Source organism: Ciona robusta, chromosome 11 (assembly GCF_009617815.1).
Source record: "Ciona robusta chromosome 11, ASM961781v2".
NCBI lineage: Eukaryota > Metazoa > Chordata > Ascidiacea > Phlebobranchia > Cionidae > Ciona > Ciona robusta.
The window spans coordinates 8,253,333-8,278,102 of record NC_143245.1 but is presented as its reverse complement, the minus strand read 5'-3'; the positions used below and the strand labels follow the sequence as shown (position 1 = coordinate 8,278,102).

General features: G+C 36.3%; 5 protein-coding genes across 5 annotated transcripts; 1 reads left to right on the top strand and 4 right to left on the bottom strand.

The window, feature by feature from the left end:
* Positions 1 to 206: 206 nt before the first annotated feature.
* On the bottom strand, positions 207 to 4,595 carry LOC149729114 (large ribosomal subunit protein uL10-like). Its single transcript, XM_089889142.1, has 8 exons — positions 4,446 to 4,595; positions 4,136 to 4,233; positions 3,656 to 3,831; positions 2,818 to 2,905; positions 1,965 to 2,111; positions 1,194 to 1,302; positions 733 to 950; positions 207 to 440 (listed from the first exon to the last, which is right to left on the bottom strand). The coding sequence occupies exons 2-8, from the start codon at positions 4,187 to 4,189 to the stop codon at positions 297 to 299; spliced, it is 936 nt and encodes a 311-aa protein (XP_089745268.1). The 5' UTR covers positions 4,190 to 4,233; positions 4,446 to 4,595; the 3' UTR covers positions 207 to 296.
* A 523-nt stretch (positions 4,596 to 5,118) lies between these two features.
* On the bottom strand, positions 5,119 to 15,099 carry LOC149729113 (methionine--tRNA ligase, cytoplasmic-like). Its single transcript, XM_089889114.1, has 22 exons — positions 14,967 to 15,099; positions 14,710 to 14,773; positions 14,369 to 14,585; positions 13,880 to 14,053; positions 13,554 to 13,643; positions 13,250 to 13,344; positions 12,743 to 12,859; positions 12,251 to 12,356; positions 11,767 to 11,864; positions 11,262 to 11,366; positions 10,787 to 10,883; positions 10,242 to 10,316; positions 9,714 to 9,884; positions 9,319 to 9,411; positions 9,002 to 9,122; positions 8,506 to 8,589; positions 7,972 to 8,101; positions 7,432 to 7,563; positions 6,993 to 7,097; positions 6,254 to 6,434; positions 5,730 to 5,873; positions 5,119 to 5,487 (listed from the first exon to the last, which is right to left on the bottom strand). The coding sequence occupies exons 1-22, from the start codon at positions 15,064 to 15,066 to the stop codon at positions 5,335 to 5,337; spliced, it is 2,652 nt and encodes an 883-aa protein (XP_089745240.1). The 5' UTR covers positions 15,067 to 15,099; the 3' UTR covers positions 5,119 to 5,334.
* Positions 15,100 to 15,105: 6 nt separating this feature from the next.
* On the bottom strand, positions 15,106 to 17,712 carry LOC149729112 (leptin receptor gene-related protein-like). The gene has a single exon (XM_089889155.1). The coding sequence runs from the start codon at positions 17,710 to 17,712 to the stop codon at positions 17,323 to 17,325; it is 390 nt and encodes a 129-aa protein (XP_089745281.1). The 3' UTR covers positions 15,106 to 17,322.
* LOC149729110 (oxidized purine nucleoside triphosphate hydrolase-like) lies at positions 15,106 to 24,434 on the bottom strand. The gene is made up of 2 exons (XM_089889149.1): positions 24,233 to 24,434; positions 15,106 to 24,072 (listed from the first exon to the last, which is right to left on the bottom strand). The coding sequence occupies exon 2, from the start codon at positions 24,051 to 24,053 to the stop codon at positions 23,526 to 23,528; it is 528 nt and encodes a 175-aa protein (XP_089745275.1). The 5' UTR covers positions 24,054 to 24,072; positions 24,233 to 24,434; the 3' UTR covers positions 15,106 to 23,525.
* LOC149729111 (uncharacterized) lies at positions 18,558 to 23,409 on the top strand. Its single transcript, XM_089889125.1, has 10 exons — positions 18,558 to 18,759; positions 19,116 to 19,330; positions 19,476 to 19,598; positions 20,053 to 20,342; positions 20,676 to 20,755; positions 20,936 to 21,043; positions 21,374 to 21,462; positions 21,680 to 21,785; positions 22,115 to 22,260; positions 22,628 to 23,409. The coding sequence occupies exons 1-10, from the start codon at positions 18,558 to 18,560 to the stop codon at positions 22,844 to 22,846; spliced, it is 1,578 nt and encodes a 525-aa protein (XP_089745251.1). The 3' UTR covers positions 22,847 to 23,409.
* Positions 24,435 to 24,770: the final 336 nt, after the last annotated feature.

Sequence of the window (24,770 nt, the reverse complement as noted above, 5' to 3'; positions counted from 1 at the left end):
TAGCTTCAACGCCATAAATTATAGTTTTACAAATCGAACACTTTCTGCCAGCTTTAGTAAAACAGCACGGATTTGAAATTCCGCATTACAGAAGCAAGTAACTATAAAAAAAACTTGGAACCTGCTCTGAGTAGCCGTTCATATCCCACACTGTGTGTGGGCCACACATCATTAAATGCAACTGCCCCCACAAACAAAACACCAAGTTTCAAGTTCTATTTTATTGAGCAACGGGTTTCAAATCAAACACATTGCGCCGTAACGCTTCCAAGCGCGTGGCTGCATTGTAATGTTGTTTAATCGAACAACCCGAATCCCATGTCGTCGTCCGATTCTTCCTCAGACTCCTCAGCTGGCTTCGCTTCCTCTTTCTTTTCATCTGAAGCTGCAGGAGCAGCAGCCACCGCGAATGCTGTTGGGTCAGCCAAGTAAGCCTTCATCTGTAGGATTGGATTAAATAAAACTCTAAATTTATTGCATGGTTAAGCCGTCATCTGGGTAGACAAGGTTTTGTCAATATGGATTCTTTCCACAAAGTCTTGCTTTAAAAATAAGCATGTAAACTGCAAAGTTATTTGTTTTAAACCAAAACTTTAAAATTTTTCTAATGGCTTAGTTCATGGAATAAAGAAATAATTGGCATTTTCTTCAGCGACAAACAATTAATATAACTATGGCTAGCTTGTGGTAAAAATTGTTTGAATAACCCCCCACTGATCTCATAACACCGACCTTTTCAGCTTCTGGGAAAGTAATTTCCGTCTCAGCAGCGACAGCCAAGATATTCTTGAAACCATTGATGATCGAATGAGGCGCCGATGCAACGGTTGGGTAACCAATGGCGAGACACACGGAGGCAACATTGCGCACAGCGTTGGTGAACTTGCGTCGAATGTCGTCATCCGTGATGTCCAAGACCTCTGGGCTGAACACACTACCAGAGTCGTACACTGTGGAGAGGAGATCATATTGGTTAAAGGGAAACATTTTTCTACTTTGTAATAATGTTTTCAACACCTTAAAAGAAATAGTTTCATTATTATTAAAAAGTCACACACAAATGATAAATCAGAATCTTTCGAAAACGTTTTAAAATTTTAAGACTTTTTTGAGAACACATTTTGTCAATACCAAGTGGTGGAATTCTTGCAAGTGTTTAGTAATTAACAACCAAAACTGAGTCGAATACCAACCTTGTTCGATCTCAAGCCCGTAAGTGAAAGGGAAGATCTTCAACATCGACAACAATGTTGCGTCGGAAGCTCCAACTTTATCACCAGGTTTGATCAAGTGAACGTCACTCTGTGTGGGAGTGGTTGGTTAAGATATCTTGTGGTTAAAGCATAGTGGTGGTGATTATGTAGATATCAAGAATAACTGCAGAGGCATATACAGATAGATTCTTGCATAAAACTGGCTTAGAAAACAGGTGTAAAGAGTTAACCATGTGCCAAGAGCTGAAATAGACCCCCCCCCCCTTATAGTTAAGTGCCAGACCTTACATTTTTTCTACATTTACATATATTATATATAGTTAGTTATGATAGAAGTTGTAGCAAACCTTACTTCCACACCTAATGTAGATATCACTAGGCATGGCTTGGTGGCTCGCAACTTATTTATCATTTAAGCGAATGTCTCAAACCAGGAGGTGAAAGACAATTAGATAAATGAATATAAAATAAGATTACAAGTATCTTGACCCCAATATCACCTTCAATTTCACAAAAATCGACTTAAATTAAACAATAGAGATATTATAGAGATATTATTAAGCATGGGTGAGGTCCTACAGTGGGACATGCAAGGGACTTGGGATATATAAAGGAAGATCCCATTTAAAAATATACCAAACACATTTCCCCTTTAAGATAGACATAAATCACCCACATTCTACACAGGAAAGGTCCTTGTCAAAAAAGGCTGAAGACTTACCCCGAATATAAAACAATGTTCCAACTTACGATAATTTCAATGGTTCCCCTTGAAATCTTGGTTGGAATTGCCAACGCTTGGAAGAAAGAAGTTTTCTCGGGACCCAAGCCAGTGTTCTGTGCAGGGACGATGACATCGTTGGGGGCCACGGCTCCAGCTCGGGCAGGTGCAGCAACCTGTTGAATGGATTGTTAAGTAATATCTAGGTATAATGGAAGCAAGGATCAAGTTTGTCATTCTGCATTCTGTCAGAATATATGGGCATAAGCTAGTCCAATATTTCTGAATTTAAGAAACGACTTTTGTTTAATTTACCCAGAACATATTTTTGCCCATCAGTATCAAACACTGTATTCTTCAGTAACGATGCAAGCCCCTAACCACAAATTTAGAGTTTAAGTAGACACCCCCCTTCCCGCTTTATAGTAACATAGAATGCTCAGACTGTTCATTGAACGATTTATTTCAATGATTCAACAACAACTGGTTGGGTTCCGCTATTTCTAGCGACCAGCGTGAGTTGTTGAACCTCGATGCAGTTGAACATCATCATAGCAAACCTTGGTTCTACTTTAGGGGGTCGGGGGTTCTATTTATCATTGCATACATGGGGTAGCTTGTGGGTGGCATCTTGCTAACAGTCAGGTGTGGGATACACATGCTATATAGGAGCCCGGGGTGAAACCAGGATTTTATAAACATGTGCAAATTTGCCAACTTCCAAGTGACATAATTACAGTTTTGCTAATGTCATGGTCAGTGGAATACACATGCAATGCAAGAGCACAAATTTAATAAAGGAGAACAAAACAAAAGCCATATTTTAAATTGGTTGAAACTTCACAGTAAACCACAATAACACATGTTGAAACACTTTCACACCTTGTTGGCGAGAAGTAAATCTCTGGTTTCGATCAAATCTTCTTTGGTGAAAACTAAGCCAACATTTCCACGAATGTGAGGGAGAAGTCTGAAACAAGATGGGTATTTATCAATGCCATAACTTGGGTTGCAAAATATTGGTAAAAAGTCAATTTTACTGTTTAATCTCCCCATTTTTAATGGTGTAACCAAACAACCCGCAAGTGTTAAAACATGTTATTCCAAATCGTATGACACAGTTAGACATATCAGTTTTTACACCAATCAAAAGTTTTCAAAGCAATAGAAAGCAGCAAACACAAGGTTTTAGGTGTGATAATAAATGTACTGGAAGACAGGTGCATCTTGCAACATTAAGTTGAAGCAAATGAGTTTATTCCCAGGTTTTGTTGTTTCCCTTCGACATGGTGAGGTCACAATGAGGTGTGTGACATCACGGTAATAAGGGATTGTTTAAATAATATTAGTTTATTCGCTGTGGGTGAGGGGTTATATCATGGCATGGCTCTTTGGTCCTTAGATTTAGGCCGAAGTTGGTCTATTACCCCAAACCTTAAATCTAAGGGGTCTTTGGCAAGGCATGCCATGTGTGTTACTGTTAGACAAATACCTGATATTAACCAGGAGAAAACTGTTATTTTACTAAAATAGGGGACCAGTTTGTGGTGTGTTTAAAATTATAGACAACCCACTCAAAACATAGGGGGTTGTTTTGTAACACAAAGTAAAGTAGGTCTCAAAATCAGGGCAAATCCTTGGAACCATAGCTTGCCACACTGCAGGACCCACATAGAACAGAACTCAAAACCATAAGCCTTGCTTACACCAATTTTCCCACCTCTCAAGATCCGGGTTATTGTTGAGATGACCCTTGATGGCTTTCCTCATCATTGTGTTTTTCCCCATCAACACAACAGCCTTCTCACGGAGGGAGGTTCGAATTTGTTGCATCTGCTTCGAACTGACGTTGTCGGCGCCGACAATGAAGCATTTTGGATATTCATCCAAGAGGTTCTGGATGGAGATTGTAGGTTACGAAAATGAACAATAAAAGCAAAGCTAAGCGCTTAACTAGTGTTGCCTATAGATGTACAACTTTTTTAAGAAGATACAAAAATTAGCAACATGTTTATGGATTACAGATTTTGGGTAATGTGAATAGAAGAATCCTCACTCTTTAATAAATCACTAAAAACCAAACCATAATTGATCTTTATAATCGGTCACCAAGAATTCTACTACAGGCAATATTACCTTATACCCACAAATTAAACATTTAATATTAAACGTATGTGAATCTATTTTACACAGAACTTACAATAAGTTTAACGAAGTAATTCGCTTTCCATGTTTTCCTGTCTTCCCTAGGCATCGTGTGCTTAAGGATTTCCGCGTTTGGTTTAAAGACGATTTATTCTGGAAAGAGCGAATTATTCAAAAAACTTTTTCGCTAACAAAAATATACATGACCGGCCAAAACACCAAATAATATGGTTTAATAAAATACAGTCCTATCTATTATACAATGCTTAGGCATATAGCTCGCTTTCAATACATATAAAACCCTTACAATAAGTTGATCTATTATAATAAACTAAATAAACGCCTCAAACATTTTCCCCACCCACCTCGGAAATTGGAAGTTTGTAAAGAGAATGAAACACGTGTTTCGTCGCTTTTTATACTCCACAACCTCGGTACCATAATCAATGACGTCACGATTTTACCAAACTGGGGAGTCGGAATGTGTTTTTTAATGTAAATCCAGTTACGCGCACTCAGGTTTATGCATTATAGGCCAAGTTATCTTATGTTTTACTATCTACTCGTATGTACATTGTACTGGCTTTATTAAACATAAATAAGTTACCCAAGTTCCCACCCACCAGAATATAAATGATCACAAATAAATGTTATAGCAATTAGTGTAACTACTTTTGATGACTTTTGTTCTCCCCATATTCGTTGTAGGTGCAGCTAATGGAATTGGTTAACTTACCAGTCTTTATAGGACTTAGTTATGGCAATATTCACTGTATACATCTGATTAAGACTTGCTGATTCTAGCTTAGGCAAGACACTTAAGAGGAATTGCTTCAACCAAGTGGTCACTAATTGGTTGCCTATATTGTCAGCCATACAGAAAAACATCACCCACAAAGTTACATACGTGGTAACTTGTAAGCAGGTACGTGGTGTATGAAACAGAATACCCCTGTTATAATGACTGTCCTTGCCCACCCCTCCCCCGTGCGGGAATAAATAAGTTTCATTCGTTAATTTAAATACAAAGAACACCAGTTTTGTTATTTCCCAATTTATTCAATTCCTTTAGTACATTAGTTCACCACAAGCATGATTTCCTACAAACACAGCAGCAATAAGTGAAATTTAACCATATTTCCCAAAAATCTTTGCAAAAACTTTTACTTCTCTCCTATTCTTGAGGCGAAAGGTAAAAAAGAGAACGATAGAAAAAGGTAATAACATGAGAAAGTAAATTTCATTAATATTCTCTTATTTCTTCTTCTTTTTTCCCTTTTTCTTTTGCACAGGTTCCTCTCCTTTTAAGAGAGATAACTTCTTCTTTAATTCCAACAACTTTGAGACTTCTCTCTCTATTTCAAGTTTCTCAGCTTTGGCAGTTTTAAGTTCCCGAACCAAGTTACCCTGTTAATATAATAGTTATACTGTTGGGTAAGACGGGACATCTTTAGCACATAATATCGAAACATTCTGATTGTGTTTTAAACATTTTACAATGGTCTATGGGAGTCTTGAGGATAGTTTTATAATTCTTTGAATGTTCTTTGTTTACTACCAATTGGCAAGAAAAATAAAATGAAAAGGTGTCTCATCTTCCCCCCCCCCCTAATATATTACACACCATCTTAACCCCCCATACAACCCACCTGCTTCAGCACTTCTTCCTCCAAACCTTTACAATCCCCAACCTCCACCTTAGCGACCTCCTTCTTCCCATCCTCTCTACCTCGATACTTAGCTTTGTATTCCTCGATCTCGGCTTCTTCCAACTTACGGAACAAAGGGGAGGGCTGGAATAATATGGATGATTGTACGTGTATATGTATGAATGGTAACAACAGTTGTTATAACACGGGTGTTCTGTTTCATACACCTCGTGCCCGCTTACAAGTTACCCCGTATGTAACTTATTTATCCTCACATGGCGGGGTAACGACAGTTGTTATAACACTGGTGTCAAACCTTGTTAATACATTGTATAAACTTTGTTGTAACAATTAGTCAGTATTATTGCTTGGTTTGGAGACATAATGTTGTAATACTTTGAATTTCAATTTTTACAATGATAATAAATCTTGTTAAGGACCTGATGCCACGAAAACAAGAATTGTTCAACTATATGAGCACCAGATCAGAGTAAGATTCGCGGGATTTATTTAAGTTGACAAACCTTGTTGATCTTATGTCCGGATGGCAACATCCTTGTGATCGCATCCGGGATCAAATATCCTCCTCGGAGGTTGAGTTGATCCTGTATGATAGAAGATGTTTGTGGCATATACGGGTGGATGAGAATGCAGAGGAGGCAGGAGAGGTTCGCTGCTATGGAGGTGACGGTGGAGGCACGAGATCTGCGAGAATACGGGGGTGACATGGGGTTAAATCGTTAATATTATACTGTATGGGGGTTATGATTCTACTATATGGGGGTTATGATTGTACTATAGCAGCTAATAGCTATAAAAGACTTGGGTCTGATGATGCCGGTGTATTATGTTATACAAAATCTTAGATATGAATATCAAGGTTAAAATTATCAAGTATAGACTCATTATAATATAGCAGATGTTTCACCAAGTCTACTCAGTCTTTTACAAGCACTAATGATGCCAACAGTTTTTGGTGTATGTTAGAAAAAATCTTAATTATGAATATCAAGGTTATCAATATCACTCATTAGACTCATTATACTATAGCAGATGTTTCACCAAGTCTACTCAGTCTTCTACAAGCACTGATGATGCCAACAGTTTTTGGTGTATGTTATACAAAATCTTAATAATGAATATCAAGGTTACAATTATCAAGTATAGACTCATTATACTATAGCAGATGTTTCACCAAGTCTACTCAGTCTTCTACAAGCAATTTTAATACCACCAGTTACTAAACGCCAACAGCTAACATACTTATCCTCATTGCTTCCCTTGATTAACTTCCAAGGTTGGTTCTCCTGTAGATATTGATTCCCCAACCTTGATATGCTCAGGATCCTACGCAGGTTGTCACGGATCCTAAAAGAGAGAGTCTATGAATGTAACTTGGGGGTAAAGTTATAATATAAGTGAACATAACTTGTTTATCCTTGCATGACGAGGTAACGACAGCCGTTATAACACGGGTGTTCTGTTTTATACACCTCGTGCTCGCTTATAAGTTACCACATATGTAACTTTTTGAGTGATAGTTCAAAAATACATAGGAATATACATAATAACAAACAAATTATATTCATTATCCTAACTCAACTCTTAGCATGAATTGTTTGAAGCCACCATGCATGGTGTGCCACAAGAAAATAAACAATTAGTAACAATAACTAGAAGTCTATGCTTATCCATAACTTACTTTAGTTTATCCATGTCTGTAACATATTCCTTCAGCTCCCTGTTAACCAATGCTAGTAGTTCAAGGTCGGTATTGTTAAGTACTGGATCAGGTACGACACCTCCATATGCGTTCGATACAAACTTCAATGATCTGCGTGGAAGATTAGGTGAATGGTTAACACCCAGTGCTGGATGGTAAACATATAATACAGACATTACATACACTTGAATACATAGGCGCCTAACATGGGTATGCAAGGTATGCATGCATCCCCTGGAATACTATGTAAATAATGAGGGTACGGTTAATGGGTAATTTGAGATATTGCATAAGTTGAACAAGTAATAGGAGGGTAAAATAAGCGCCTTACATGGGTGTACAAGGCATGGAAAATACCATGCTACCCCATGGTGCAAATGTCACTAGGTTGATATTCTGGCTATACATGGTAACAGTTAAATTGGGCCAATTGGTGACATTAAAAAATGATAATTTGTAACTACACAAACACCCCCCTAGTTTACAAAACATAATTGCTTATTCCTGTATAGTACCGACCTATTGATAAAGTTGCCAAGATTGTTCAGGAGTTCAGAATTATTCTTGAGTAAGAAATCACTCCAGCTGAAGTGGGTGTCTTGTCCTTCAGGTCTCATGGATAAAAGGTAGAACCTCCAGATGTCAGAATCTGTGGTTGGGGAGTTGAGTTAAGTTACTATATGGACGAAGTGAATTAAACCGTGAGCAAACCATCTGCGGTATTTGTGTATAAGAAGATGGCCCATCTGTATAACTTTACTTATGGAATGAGTGAAACAAAGCCACCATGTGTGTCTGGTGTATTTGAATGAATGCAACTTATTTATCCTCACGTGACATGGCAACGACAGTCGTTATAACACGGTTTTCTGTTTTATACACCTGGTGCTCAAAACACACATGCTACAAAATAACACTTCTGTTTGACGAATGCACCAACTCTGTCCTTAATAATAGGGGTCATGACGTGCCCACTCTACAGGACCTCACCCACACAGAACACAACATACAATATAACTCGACAGCGAGCACAAGGTACAAACACCAGCCTACCTATATTGGTCTTGGAAGCGTGATCACCAAACACACCAACTCCACGACTCTTGGAAAACTTTCCTTCTTCATAATTTAAATATTCTGAAATATTTCATCACAATTATTCACGTGCTTATAAATACACAGATGTATTATTAGTCTATATATGGCAAAGTATAAAGGTTCTGTCGCACATTAACAAGTATATATGCATAGTTGCATACATATATGATATAGATATATAGACCATTTCTCACAAGCACTATTTTCCTGCTAGTTACCCTTAAAAACAGTTAAAAGAATTGTTGTAACATGATTGCAATGAAGGCCCAAACTATATATTTAAATAAAACAAACAGTTTAATCTTTTCTAAATAAAACTTTTCTTTTGGCCCTTTCATGTTTAATAGGGTAATACGACAACTCTGGCCTAAATTAAATGGCTTCCACATAATAACTCCTCCATATAGAATACCACACTAACAAGAATATACCTGTAGCATTAAGATCATACCTGTAGCATTAAGATGGTTCACAATTGTATATTCATCATCAGTACCAAGTAAACAAGATGGGAACACAACGCTGTGGAAGGGAACGTTGTCCTTCGCCATGAAGTTGTACAACTGTACATTCTACATACATTGGGGTGTTAGGAACAAGTTTTACAACTGTACATTCTACATAAATTGGATTGTTGGGAACAATATATAATGTATACCAAACAGATTTATATTTTGATGGATATAGCAAAGGATTCAAAGAAACCGACACTGTAAGTAGGCAAAGTATTATCACAATTTTATGTTGAAATAATTTTAAGCTTCTTACCTTGGGGTTCTTCCACCATAACTCCCATTTATCGGTATAGTTGGCCGTGATGGATAAATAACCAATAGGGGCGTCAAACCAAACGTAAAATACCTGGAAGAGTTTGGGTTTAAATTAAACTTTTTAATTTGCCGCGAAAATAAAACTACTGGTTTAGGTTATCCAACTGGTAGATTATTGTACGTCACCCAAAGTACTCCTTGTATAAAAGCGGTTTTAAACACAGTTATATTAAATAAAAAACATATATTTAATCAAAATCATTCCTAAAAAATTGTTTAGTGCAGTAAATCATAAGACCATATATTCCCATTTCCAATATAAGGGATTGGCAATGGGTACACAAAGCTTTGCCAATACACAGTATGTACAACGCTCCTACCACAAACACTTACTTTATCAGTAAACCCTTCCAGTGGGACCGGCGTCCCCCATTTTAGATCCCTAGTTATACACCTTGGTTTGAGCCCATCTCTTAACCATGTTTCAGTTATCGTCTTTGCATTATTGGACCACCCCTCCCCTTTAAATGATTCTTGTAAACACCTTCGCAACTTTGGCTCCAACTACAAGTGAATTAAATGTTTACTGTTAATAATATAGGCAGGGGTTAAACCAACTGTGCCTTTTTGTATGTGCTAGACAAATGTCTTTTTTATGCACTTTAAAACTTATTATAATTGACAGCTTTGTAGCTTCGGTTTCCAACTACAAGTAAAAGTTATAGTATTTTTCCGAACATGCGATGTATAAAACATGTATAAAACATCAGATATTAATTTTAATTTAATTCCATGTTTGTTTTGTCTGTCATTTGGTAAAACTTCATTACAGTTTTACATACTCTGCCAGTTCAGGTTTGAAGTCTAGTCACATATCTACATACACCTCATGCTCAATGCAAAGTTAAACATTAATGTTACCTTCGAAAGATCCACGAACAAATGTTCCGACGTCCTTATGGCTGGCGTGTCGCTACACATCTTGCATTTAGGACTCTGTGAAATTATGAGTATAACTTAAACCAAAAATCATCCAGTACCATGGCTCAGTGGTTAGACACTTTCCTGGGTATCTGTGTAATGGGCCAACCCTAAATCCATGGCCACATGACGTGCCTCACTGTAGAACCTCACACATATAGAATAGATTGTGCATATACAATGTTGGGATAATGGGCCAACTCTGGCCTAAATCCCAGTTTCATGACGTGTCTCATTGTGGGACCTCACCCAATAGAATAGATTGTGCATATACAATGTTGGGGTAATGGGCTAACTATGGCTAATACAAAACCCACACTCATATAGAAAAGGTTCTATTTAAATAAGAGACTGACGAAGCCATTTAGGCGAAATATATATCTCTATTACTACTAGTGGGGACGTGATTTTTGTTGGTTCTGTTTCGTTGCACCAGACCATATTGAATAGAATACAAAACCCCCACAACCCATACAACCCCCTACCTTTAATTCCACAGCATTAATCAACTTTCCACATTTATCACATTGGTCCCCTCGTGCATCTTCAAACGCACATAATGGACACGTGCCCTCCACAAACCTAAACAAACAAGTTGTTGCAATACAAACACAATAAAACTAAGCAAATTATATTTTTATAAACATTATAAAACTAACATGTTATATTTGTATTAAGATGAAAACATCATATTGTATTCGTTTAAACATAATAAAAACTAGCAAATTATATTTGCATGAACGCAAAAAAATCCAAAACAAAAGCCAATAAAAGTCTTGCCATGGGACATATACGCCTACAATAGTAGAAGCAGGGAACTTTGAACAGTAAACTCTGGGCCACAGGCAGGAGCTAACCACTGTGTGACGAGTCTGAAGACTGTTTGTTTAATCACAGATGAAATATTCATTATATGCTGTTTAATTCTTTACACACTTCCAGGGAGTATGTTAAAGTTACCTGTCAGCCAGAAACCTTTCACACCGCCCACAGTAGAGTTGTTCAACCGTTTGTTTAATAAGGTGATTGTTGCGATGCAGGTGCCAGAATATATCTTGCGCAATTCTGTAACAAGTTAAATAGGGAAATGAGTAAATAATATAAACCAGGGCTTCCCATACTTTTTGCTTGCCCCCTTTTAAGGTGGCTGTACACAGTATCCAAAGATAGTATCCGGAATTCGTCCATTTTGTCCGGATTTCGCTGCCGCATGCGGAACTCGGTAATGGGTTTGCATACGACTTCGCAAGTGAATTCGCATGCCGGATACTGTGTACAGCCACCTTTAATCAACTAAAATTTTCCGTAACCGTTCACTGTTAATAAGACATTACATTTACTACTTTGTGTATAATTGTTATACTCTCGGCGACTCCTTAAGTTTGTTACCCCTAGTTTAGGAAGCACTGTTGTAAAGATCAGTTGCTATGACATATTTAATACGGAAAACTTAATATTCACTCACTTTGTTTGACACTCAGTAGTTGTCCTGCCAAAGTAATCGAAGCCGATACTAAACCATTCGTAAACCTCGGAGTGGATCTTATGGTACTTGTCGCATATCTGGGGAAATGCATTGAGATTAAGACTAATCTTATACAAAAACTTGTTCTCAAAATGTTGTATACTTGGTTGCCCAAACGAAAAGTAGAACAATATGAATTATACCCATAGGCACAAAACCTGGGGTGGCAGCGTGTGCAGGCGAACCCTGGAATTTTCTGCACTGTATTAATTGTGAAACATTACAATCAATAGGTTTGTTTCACAGGATTGTATGTAGAACTATCCCTGCTTTCCTTGTGTTTTAGTTTGACCCTTACGACGATACCTTGGTAGCAGCAACCTTTGAGTTCTACTGGCACCAGTCACCAACTGTGTCTAACTTGAGACAAAACTAGAGGACATAGCATTGCCTGTTATAATAGGTCTATTAATTCCCATTTTACCTCCTTAGGCGTCACTCCCTCTTGTGCGGCTTTAGTTTCAGTTGCCGTGCCATATTCATCAGTGCCGCAAATATAAAGGACGTTCCAACCCCGTAAGCGACAATATCTGGGAGGTTGACAGTGTTAGTGGGGGGAAGAAGTGAATATTCTATGCTTGGAGGTGGGGGTGTTGTTTTATACATCTGGTAACCTGGTACCATTTTTTAGGTACATTTAACACATTTATTCTTGTATGGCGAGGTAACAACAGTCCTTATAACACAGATGTTCTGTTTTATACACCTCGTGTTACCACGTATGCAACTTTGTGGGTGATGGTGTTTCTGTAGGACTGAAAATTTAGACAACAATGGGTTGGCGTTGGAGTAATTGTCGTTAAGTGTCTTGCACAAAGATACATTCACCCACAACCCCAACCTAAGTAAAACACAACAAAAATATCCATTCCCAAAAGCGGTGGGCTATAACACAATGTACAAAGTAATATCCCACCTGGAAAAGACATCGGCACTCAACACACACCCGATAATGTTGCCCAGGTGAGGGACGTTGTTAACGTAAGGTAGAGCGCTCGTGATTAAGATGTTTTTCTCGCCTTCCTTTGGAAGTCTGCAATAATTTCAATTAGATATTTGAAATTTATTAAATATTAGCAAATAATGTGAAGCACATTTAAGTCTCCACAACTTTAAGATTAGATAATAGATACAAAAATAGTTTATTCAGTCCGGGCAGTAATATACATATAATAACTTTTAACTATAAAAATCAGCAAAATAATGATGTTAATACATTTTTCTACATAATGTATTACTTTGGGGTCAGTAGCAATCGCCCAGTATCAGTATATAGATTCTATAACGCTTGACTTTTCTAGAGTTGGTGCCTTCTACTCTAACCTGTACCCAGGCCTCCAAAGGTATCTTTAGGTATATAATATAGTGTTCCACAAATTCTAGCATATATCTATTATCGGTCACTCAACCACATCCAACTTACACGGGGTGCACTCTTGGCTTGGCTGTCTTCACATTACACGAGTCCCAACTTTTCCTTGCAGCTTCAATTTCATCTTTGCTTACAACTTCCTTTGACTAAAAACATAATTAAAATGTTAGTGGGAATATTGTTATACTATTGCAGTCTTGCAGATGTTTCATCAAGTCTACTCAGTCTATTCCAAGCACTGATGATGCCAACAGTTTTAGGATATTTTAAATACAAACCATCTTCAGGAAGAAATTAAAATAAACGCATTAAAGAAAAATGTTTTACAAAAATTATCAGGATTTTTTAAACTCACAGAATTGTTTGGTTCAGTTGGTTTTGACGCTTCAGTTGAAATGATTGGTTTGGTTTCTTTCCACTGGGCTTTGGTGGCAGCAAAATACGCCTGAGGGATAAAGTTTAAAAGTTATATTCACTACTTTGCTTTAGCAAATTGTACGGTGTGGATCTCTGAGGACAGAAGTCCACAACATAATGGGTGTTGTGGACTAAGTTACACCGGTAGAGGAATGACTTACTAAAGCTTCCTGGGTGTTGGGGCCAAAATCCCAGGTCCTCGACAAGGATCCCACCCATATATAACAACAAATTATAACTCGACAGCGAGCATGAGACACTGACCTGGAACGCGAGCCTCCCCCCACCCCCGGTAACTTCCTTCCACGCCGATCTAAACGATCCTCGATTCATAAAGATAGCAAAATGTTTTCTCAGGACAGGGAATTCCCCTTCTATACCAGGGTTGCAAAAGAGGGGCGAGATGGTACAGAAGATGACACAGTTAGCAGCCGAGATCTAGGAATAAATTATGTTTACTTATAGTTTGCAAATTAATATTACGGAAAAAAATTAAGTCTAAAAAATTGTATGCCAATATATAAACGAAATTGCCGACATTGCTTTGTTAGACTTTAAACTAAACTTTAGCGTTTTTTATAAAATGTTTAAGTTAGTGAAAAGAATTTTACTTAATTAAATAAGAGTCTACAAACTTCAAACTTGCAATTTTAATAATATATAATTTCAAGGACATATGCATTAAGAGTTAGTATACCAATCTACATCAAGTTGCAACCCAATGTAATTCAATTAACACCCAAGTTAACTTACTTTAGTACTGAAGTCACACTCCAGCTTTCCTGAGTTGATGGAATTTTCTAAATATTGCAACGAAGAAATGAGGTTTGGGAATTCATTGATGTTCAAAATTTTCTTGTCGGATAAACTGCAGTAACTTCCCACAAGTTTCCTTAGTATTGTGACCTCCCATTCAAACCAATGCAATGTTTCAACGTCTACTTTAACACCTTGTGTTTCATAAGCGTATCTAAAGAAAATTATTGGGAAATTGTTATTATGATAATTGGAAATTGTTAATATGATAATTGTGTTGTTAATATGATAATTGCTTGTAAACAAAGACCAATGACGTTGTTTAAGTTGAAATTTACCTAACAGCAGCATTGGATGAGGTGAATTCAATCTCATTATCAAGTCTCACTGATAATGCAGAACCTGACAAGAAAGATTTGTAGAAAAATATAAATAAATGTAATTTTTACACCGTTTATTAGGAGTCTGTTCCATAGAACTCATGCCTATAATAGCACACATGCAAAGTCAAGAGTAATTATTTCAAAAAATGAAATGGTAATATACATAAATAGTAAACTAATTCAAAATTCATCAAGTTTTTAACAAACCTAACCTGGTTTAGAGTTGACTTTAATTTTATGAAGTCCAGTTTCAAAGCAAGCCAGCAATACCTTCAGCTTTTCAGGACTTGGTTGTCCGTTTATTTCCATCATGTTGGTTGCCACCAATATATAATTAAACCTACACGCACCCTTGGGTTGGAATATATAAAAGTGAATATATATGAATCCTGGGTGATGGGTCAACTCGGACTCACTGACCCATGGCTTGGATCACAGCAACTCAAAGGCATCTATATGTAACTAAGTTCATAATATAATGATTAATGAGCAAATTCCATTTTAAATCTTAAGCCCATATTGTAATAAGTGTTCTAATGGGTCAACTCTGATATACAGATCCATTGTTTAGAGCTTAGAAAGTCAAGAAAACAAAATATCTATCATTGATGAGTAATGCTCATATAATGGACCAGCTATGGCCTTAATTCCCTATCTCATGGCATGCCACGCAGTAGGACCCCGACAATAGAAAATAGTAAAGCATTGCAATAGTGTAAAAACTCCTTTGAATGTAACAAAAATAGGTAAATATAAATTCAACTGATTGTCATATTTGTAGTGATCACTTCTAAAGTTCCTTCTCTTGTCTCTTCAACATTATACTGTTGCAGCGTATTTAACTCCTCCACATTCTGGCAAGTAGAATCTAAATTATAATGAAGATGAAGTTTTTCAAATGTTCCATGTATCCATCAATATTGTTGCTATCATCTTAAATTTTAAAACTTTATCGAATTACGATGAGTAGAATACGAAATGGGGAGTAGACTTCAGTATTTTAAATGTTCCAAGTACCATAAATACAAGTGATCGTTCAAACTTCTTTAAATTTCCATTCCTGTCGGCACATCGGGCACTGCTGGTTCATCTGTTGTGAGTGAAGCCACTTCAATATGCAGTGCATGTGGAAGCAGTGTGTGCATTGCCCCCATACTATAGGGCAGTCATCTCCAGCAGTACGGCAGTTGGAGCAACAAGCCTCGAACGCGTAACGACAAATCCCACAAGTTTCATCCGATGCTTGCCAGTGCCAGCTTGCTACTGAAAACCATTTCTTTATTTTAACTTTCATTTTAAATATCTGTAACATAGGAATAAGGAATAAACGACCACAGCACATAGAAATAGCATTCAGCACATGCACAATTACATATGCGACAGTAAATTTTAAAAAGACACAAACAATAATAAACGGTGTTTCAAGTGGGTTTATAACATCATTTACAAAAAATAAAAATCTTTAGATTTCTACTCATTGCATTACCATAAATAAACCTTTAAAATGGAAAAGAAAAGAAGAATATTTAACTTTATAACTACAGTAGAATGAACTAAATAAAACAAACAAATTCAACCAATTAGACCAATTGTAAATTAACATAAAACATATCTAGATCAGCAGCAAAAATGTTATTTCTGCAGTGGGTGGGGTGGAATTAAATGCCTTCAGATTTACATGGGTTAAAAACTTTTTATATTTTATGATGTGCTTTGGCTGTGCTTATCAACCCCTGGGTCACCGTTTGATTTCGTTGGGTCGCCCCCTACAGTGGTTCACAAATTCTTTTGATTCTTTTATGAAAATGATAAATTAATTTATTGTGCATTTACTAAAGTTATGTGAAATGTAGTTTTAAAAAGCTTCGCTATAATTTATGTTTAATATTTTGGCTGTTAAAAAGTTGAGAAGCACTGGTTTATAGTATAAATATAGGGAAAAATACAAATGTATTATCTCATATATATATATATATAACATAACCAAATAAAAGCTATGTAATGTATAAAGCTATATAACAAGGCAGTTTTGCTGTAGAATGACATCCAGCTTGTACACGAAAACAATAAGCAAAATGTTCTTATTACATACTGAGGTTTAAACATACATTGGAAGTGCTTATATGTATTAGCATTGATAAAGCTAACAGCTGTTTATAAATACGTATATTTAGTCTGTATTTGGTAAAGCTTTGGTAACCAATAACCATAGGCACCAAACCTGGGGTGGCAGGGTGGGCAGGACAACCCTGGAATTTTTCTACTCTAATCAGTAAACATTACAAACAATTTGGATTTGTTTTATAGAATTGCTTGTCTAACTATCCCTTGCCTTCCCTGTGTTTTAATTGTTTGGTACCAAGGGTAGGTAAGTATATAATAAGCAACAGAAAGTTACAAACTTTAACAAGCCAGTATCACTGTGTAAAGACAATTACATGAGAATTGATGAAACAGACGCACCATACAAACTATTACATTAATTGTTTATCAAAAACACAAATGACACTCAATCAGATAAACTATTGCTGAAGAAATGTGCACGAAATATCAACTAGTTTGTTAGTGTCACCATCTTTGGAATTCGTAATCTGAGTCTTGAGTAAAATACATGAAGAAGCCGAGAATGGTGAGAAATGCAACCACGTTACCAGCGAGCACAAATGCGCACGCTCCCCACTGGATGGCACCGGCGCGCGCGAGAATAACAGGAAGTCCGAATGCTGAAACGACGATTCCTGTTGTGAAGAAAAATGCGAGTTCCTTGCAGGCCGTGCTAACTGAATCACCGTCGGAAAACCGTCGAGCAATAAATATGGGTATGGGAGCCATGAAGTAGAACATTAGGACAAACAGAGGCCAGTAGACTCCAAACTGTGGTAGGACGCATGACAGCATGAGGAAAGTAAGCGATACTGAGCCTGTTAAAGCCAGTAACACTAACCCTTTCATTGACATATTGAATGTTATTCACAGTTTCTAATATTAATATTGGGTCTGTGTCTGTGGGAATAAAGACATTTGTGAATATGCAAACAGAGAGAGAGCAATTATTAAAAAGTTTTCAAACACATTAACACAATCCCCCACAATGTTATATGTGGCAACTTGTAAGCAGGTACGAGGTGTATGAAACATAACACCCACGCCGTAGGAATTAATTTATGCTAGTAACATAACTATACATTAAATTTTTAATATTGTTAATGTTCTGATGGATTTTGACTGCTGCAGTAAGCTTAAGCTATAATAAAATACCTTTGCATAAATTTTAATAAAAGTTTTTAAAACATAAGATAAAGTAAGTTGTATGTTTCGTAGAAATATAGTTCTTTATTGGCGGTATATAATGGGCTAATCTACATTACAAGGTTCTAACACATCTAAGGACTATGTTTCTTGGTCTCTATTGACATAAATTTAACATTCATTAACATTCAAACTAATTAAAAATTAACAAAAACTTTCGCAAAATTTACGCACATGACATCATCATCTGACTACGTCACCAAAGTATACCCAATACTTAGTTAATGTACAAACGATCTCACTAGTGTGAAAATCGTATATTTAACCAACAGGTAAACCAAGTTTTATATTTTTAAACTACTTACATTGACAGAAAATACCATTAGTATTTGTTAAAATATAAATTGTAAGATTTTTGCGAAAGTAAGGTGTTGGTGTAAGATAAACATTATAGCTAAGCTTTGGTACCTACTTTGTCGAATTGTTTTGAATTTTTACAGTTAAGTTCAAGTTTAAATTCAACGAGAAAATATTACTTGAATACGAAAGACACAATGAATCGGGATAATATTGCCATATGGGAATATTTAGACGAGTTTTGGAAAATGTTTTCGGTTAAAATGTGCCAAAATATTGAAAACGGATACCAAAACTATAGACAAGGTTCGAGTGCAAACCGTTTAAAGTTGCCAAGGGCGTCTATTGATTTTAAAACTATGGAATATTCTTCACAACAACTCATAGGACCTGGAACTAGTACGTTATTTATTGATAATTGTGTTTATTTGAATAAATGTCTCACCTGATTATTAAAGTAGTTAAAACTTGTATGTTAATCACGTAAAAATTGCTCCAACCCCGTGGTCACTAATGGGTTGTTCAAATAATCACCCATAAAAGTAACTTATATGGTAACGTGTAAGCGGGCACGAGGTATATGAAACAGAACACCCGTGTTATAACAAAGTCGTTGCTTTATCATGCAAGGATAAAAAAGTACATTTGTTCATTTTCAGTTCAAGAATTCTCCATACATATAACAATAACCTAATACAAATATTTACTTTTTAAACTACACAATATTAAAGAAAATCATTTTTTTAACATTTCAGTCCGTAGAGTAGTTCTCCCAGGCTCATCATTGCTTGCACGCAACCACACATGGCAATGGAAGTATAAGAATGCATGGGAAAACTACACAGCAGAAGTTAACCAATTAATTGAAGATCATGCAAACTGGAATAAACATCAACCATTAAATTTATCTCAATATGATCCAACATTAATGTATATCATTTACATAAACGACCAAAAAAGTGGCGTCCAGGTACTTTGTGCTAAATATTGCATTTTATTTCATGTTATGTTTATTTTGCATATCAAATATATGGGAAAGTTCAATATAGTACCAGCCAAAGGTTAATTCAACATATTATGGTATAACTCTTAACGCCCAACTGCTGATTTTACAGCAAAACAAAAACACCGGATACCAAAGAAAAATTCGCAAAGAACGTTTTTCATTCAAATTCCCAACAACGACGGACAAAGTCACATCATCGTTGAGTAACCCTGCAACAAACAGCTATACCACTGTAGGTTAACCAGCATTTATAAATACATGCCAGATATACATAGTGATCCTAAAACCATGCATTGTAATACCTTATATTCCCTACCATTACTAAATTGACAATCACAGTTAGTTTATTTAACTTATGACAAAGGCATTAAATTGTACTTCTACTGTAACAAACTTATCATTATCTCAGTCCCAAAAAGCATCTATTGGCCACACTGAATATGCCCGGTTTATTTTAAATATTATGTATGCATTGCATACAAATTACCATGCTTGATAGCACCACATACTTTCACCTATTAATATCTTCATCAAAAAGTATAATCTATATAATGATGGCAAAGATCTGTTACTCACCAAGACTATATATTCTATATGGGTAGTCTAAGATTCTACAATGAAGCAAGCCAAGAGACTTGTTATATAAGCCATGGCTGACACATAACCCAATCTTTTTCTCTCCCCAGACACCTACCCACCAACAAGCCTCTTCAGCTCGACAAAGAAGAACTGCATCTCGCAACACCCATCATTCCAGCCAATCTTCCCAACACTATTTGTCTAACACACCATCATATACAATACAACCTGCAACTGCACCATCGGCATCATATACCACCAACTCCCATCACTCCAGTCAATCTTCTCAACACCATTACTCCAACACATTATCATACACAACCCAACCGGGAACCACACCATTATATACAACAAGCTCCCACCATTCAAATCCTCCAGCCACTTCATTCCAGAACATGTAGGTTGCATTGCATGAAGGATTAATTTGGGTAAAGTGACAGGCTTTCATCTGGTGTGCACCATTTTGTAGCATACTAGGTGTCCACTGCTGTTAAACCTTTTAAAAATTTAAGCCAAGCTTTGGATAAAGCGACAGGCTTTAAAACCTAGTGTGTTTGATGTGGTAGCACCTTAGGTGTTCACTGCTGTTAAAAAGCGTTTACATTACAGTTGTTGTTTGGTTAACTTTGTTAAAAGTTCGATCAGATGAAATTATCTCAAAGCCTGCACCACAAAAGCTTGCAAATGCATTACAATATATACATTACCCACTATATAAATAATTTTCCAGTTTTTCTACGGACCCATATTCAAGCACCACCAACACCCCTGCTCTCAATGCTATCAATTCATCATCTGGTGGCAAACAAGGTAACAATGCATATTATCTGTGATGACTTATATGCTCTTTATTTGTGCTTTGCTGTTTTATGTTTTCCATGAATTGTATTTATTTTTGAATTGCTTTGAAGTGTCATACACCTTCAATAAGAAAAGATATTAAAAGTTACTTTATGTTCAAGACAATGTAATTTATGACATCATCAATAGGTTTGTTGGATAAATTTTCCACTACGCTCACAACGCCACCTAGTCATGATTGTGTCATCTGTATGACATCACTATCAGATGTTTCTGGATTCCAAACATCAGGAGCAAGTGAGTGACAGGGGCTGTTAAGTTATTGCAATGTTGCCACCATTATAGGCGTATGTGACCTTGGAAAAGACACTTAACGGCAATTGCTACAACCCAGTGGTCACTGAGGACCAATGACCAAATGTCTTATTTAAGATGCTAGATTTGTCCAGTGCTGTGGCTGAGTAGTTGGCACCTGAGGTGTGTGAAACAGAACACTCATGTTATACAACTGTCATTGCCCGCCATGTAAGAATAAATAAATCACATTCATGTATGCATCTTAAATGTAGTAAAATTCGATCCATACTGGTGTTAAGTCCTATTAATTCACAACTTTACCTTTTCTAGCCAACCAGGCAAGCAGTGTGATTGAACTGAAGACATGCAAACATATATTTCATGCAGAATGTCTCATTGCATCCATGCAAAGTGGTGCAGTAAGTTTCATACACACGTTATAACACCAAACCTTTTTTAATTTCTTGTAGAAAAAAAACAGTAAATGTGTTTTTTTCATCTAATATTTTTAAATGCCTGTTTTTAGTATTTTTAAAATTAAATTGACATGAACAAACACAGTGGGTAATCTTCATAAACAAACTGTTAACATTATTAGGAACTAATCAAGAACTTACCATGTTTAACAATCACCAGAATGACAGCTTCACTTGTCCATGTTGCAAAGTTATATATGGGGTGAAGACAGGAAACCAACCTCCAGGGCAAATGCATTGGAGTGTCATTCAAACCTCAGTGCCTGGTAAGACAATATATAATATGCGAAAGTGTATCAATGTAGTTGCTGTTGAATAAAAATAAGAGGTTTTCTAATAGCTGCAGCTGTTTTATGCTGTACTTGATATAATTGTATCATTTCCAACTATTGTGAATATGGTACCAATTCTATTGATGTGGTGAGGTACTGCAGCATGGCATAGGACCTTAGATTTAGACCAGAGTTGGCCCATTACCTTAATACTCAGGTGCTACATTCATAGTGACCACTGGATTGTGGAAGTGTCTTGCTCAAGGACACATACCAAGCATTAACTCCAGATCTATAATTAAACCAACCATACCACCCTACAGGATACGAACCACACCATACAATCCGTATAACATACGATATAAGGGCAGGTGTGCAAACCAATGAACACCCCAACCCTGGTAGAAGGTACAGCGTACATGGCTTCCCAAGAATTGCTTATCTACCTGATAACACAGATGGTAACAAGGTAATAACAGACACATCACAGCATTTCGGCAAATGCAATAATTTGTAACAGAGAAGTTAAATTTTGCAGGCATTACTTTCAGTAGCTTATAAAAACATTGAAGCACTTTTATTTTGAAATATTCTGCCTCAAATCCCAGCGGCATTACCTATGCAAATTATATTCTTAGCCCATAGCAGTTAATTCTTAATTGCAATAAGATTGTATTTTGGCACACCAAGTCATGTCTATAAACTTATGCATTCCTACAAAAACAATCTGCAAAGATCTTCAGTTATTAACACATCACTGGTTGCAGATCTGTTACATCTTTTATGACACAAGTATTTCCGGGTGAATAAAACCTTTTTCTATAATTCATTCCCAGGTTCTCAGACTACTTGAAGTGGCCTGGAACCGAAAGCTTATTTTCACGGTTGGTGACTCTGTTACATCTGGTGCAAAGGACACAGTTACATGGAATGAAATTCACCACAAAACATCCATCACTAATAAACATGGTCATGGATATCCTGACCCTAACTATTTAACTAATGTCTTGAATGAACTAAAAGCACAAGGTGTTTCTGAAGACGATTTGAAATAAAACAACAATGTTATTATTCATAAAGTTACATACATGGTAACTCGTCAGCGGGCACAAGGTGTATGAAACAGAACACCTCTGTTATAATGACTGTCATTGCCCTACCATGCGAGGATAAATAAGTTACATACGTGGTAACTTGTAAGCGGGCACAAGGTGTATGAAACAGAATACCCGTGTTATAAAGACTGTCGTTGCCCCGCCACATGAGGATAAATAAGTTACATATGCGGGCATGGGGTGTATAAAACATAACACACCTGTAACCGAGTGTTATAACAACTAAAGGTCCCCCACCAAGGGTTAAAAATTACGTTTGTTTAGTATGTGAATATAGTGTAGCAAATTATGCTTTTACATTATTTTTACCATAAAGTAAGAAACATATTAAGTTTAAAAACTTAAATAACAGCTCGCAATTTACTTATCTGATCTTTAATTGTACTGTGATGTTTTATAATGAAATTCTCCATATAAATATATTTGTATATATATTAAATTTTGCTATTTATTGAAATTTATTTAATTCTGTAAGAAAAATACAATGATCATATTTTCCTAAATTATATAAAGCCATTATAAAAAGACAGGACATACAGTGATTTAGGTTGGGGTATGTTTTCTAAGAAACTTAAAATTAGCATTATCAAAAGGTTTATTAAAATTACTAAGACACAATTTATTTAAAATCATATTTCATCAACTGTAGTTTGTTTAATCTTTTAAATTCCTCAACATTTTCCACAACTTTTAACTCCTGCGAAAACATTTCATTCTTTTCCGTAAATTTCATAAAACCATAAAACAACTTTTGTTTAAACATCAGTGGGAACCAATCTACATCGTCAACCCACATATCCTTATATGGGATATCTTTAATATCAAACCAACATGGCCGCATCTCTTCACTTTCAGTAACCACCCCTTTATATTCAACTGCACGAAACACATTCGCTTCTAACACGACACCACTATCCACAAATTCAAACAAAAGCAAACCGACTTCCATTAAGTTTGAAGTCAAAACCTCCAGCCCACTTTCCTCCTTCAACTCACGAGCAGCCGCAGTTTTTAGATCTTCCCCCGCCTCGACTTTCCCGCCGAACCCGTTCCACATTCCGACACCAAGTCCACGTTTTTTCATCCCAAGCAAAATCTTCTGATCATTGAATATTTGGACTAACGTACATTGAACGTAACGATGCATAGTTGGTTTATATCAAACACTATAAATAGAAAAACCAAACGAAATTTTAGAAAAGGTTATACCTATGAGGCAAAAGCGTGGTTCATTTTTAAATCGTAAACCCAAACTGAATCTGACGTATTTCCTAATTCTAATCTGTAGGGAAGATTTATTACTGCAAGTGTGCAAATACCTCATACCTGCTATAACGTTATTCGATGTCCACATTTTACTTATGCCTACAAAGCATAACATAGGCAGCCTTAACAACTACAAAACTCCACGACCGTTTAAACCTAACTCTGTGAGCAGGTGATGCAACCTTACATATAAATTACATCATCAATATTACATTTTATAGGCACTAAACCCAACAACACGTATCGGTATTGCACCACAGTTACACGCGATGTGTGAACACGTTGCGCAATTTGAGCATTTTCCCGCCCAAAATTTAAACACAGACATCTTATACTTTATTTGTTTGCTGTTTTACGTTGTGGGGACAAACAGTTTAAACAAATCGGTATTACCTAATTTTGTGTACAATCGTGCTCTCCGCAAAATGTACGCATATTTTGTTCTAATGATTAGTGCTAATAGGCACCAAACGTACTTATTATATCTAAATATATATTATTATTTTTGAATATGTTACATGTCGCAGATATAATCCATATATAAACATGTTTATATATGGACTTTGATCGGACCAAAGCACTATTAGCTTATTTAACA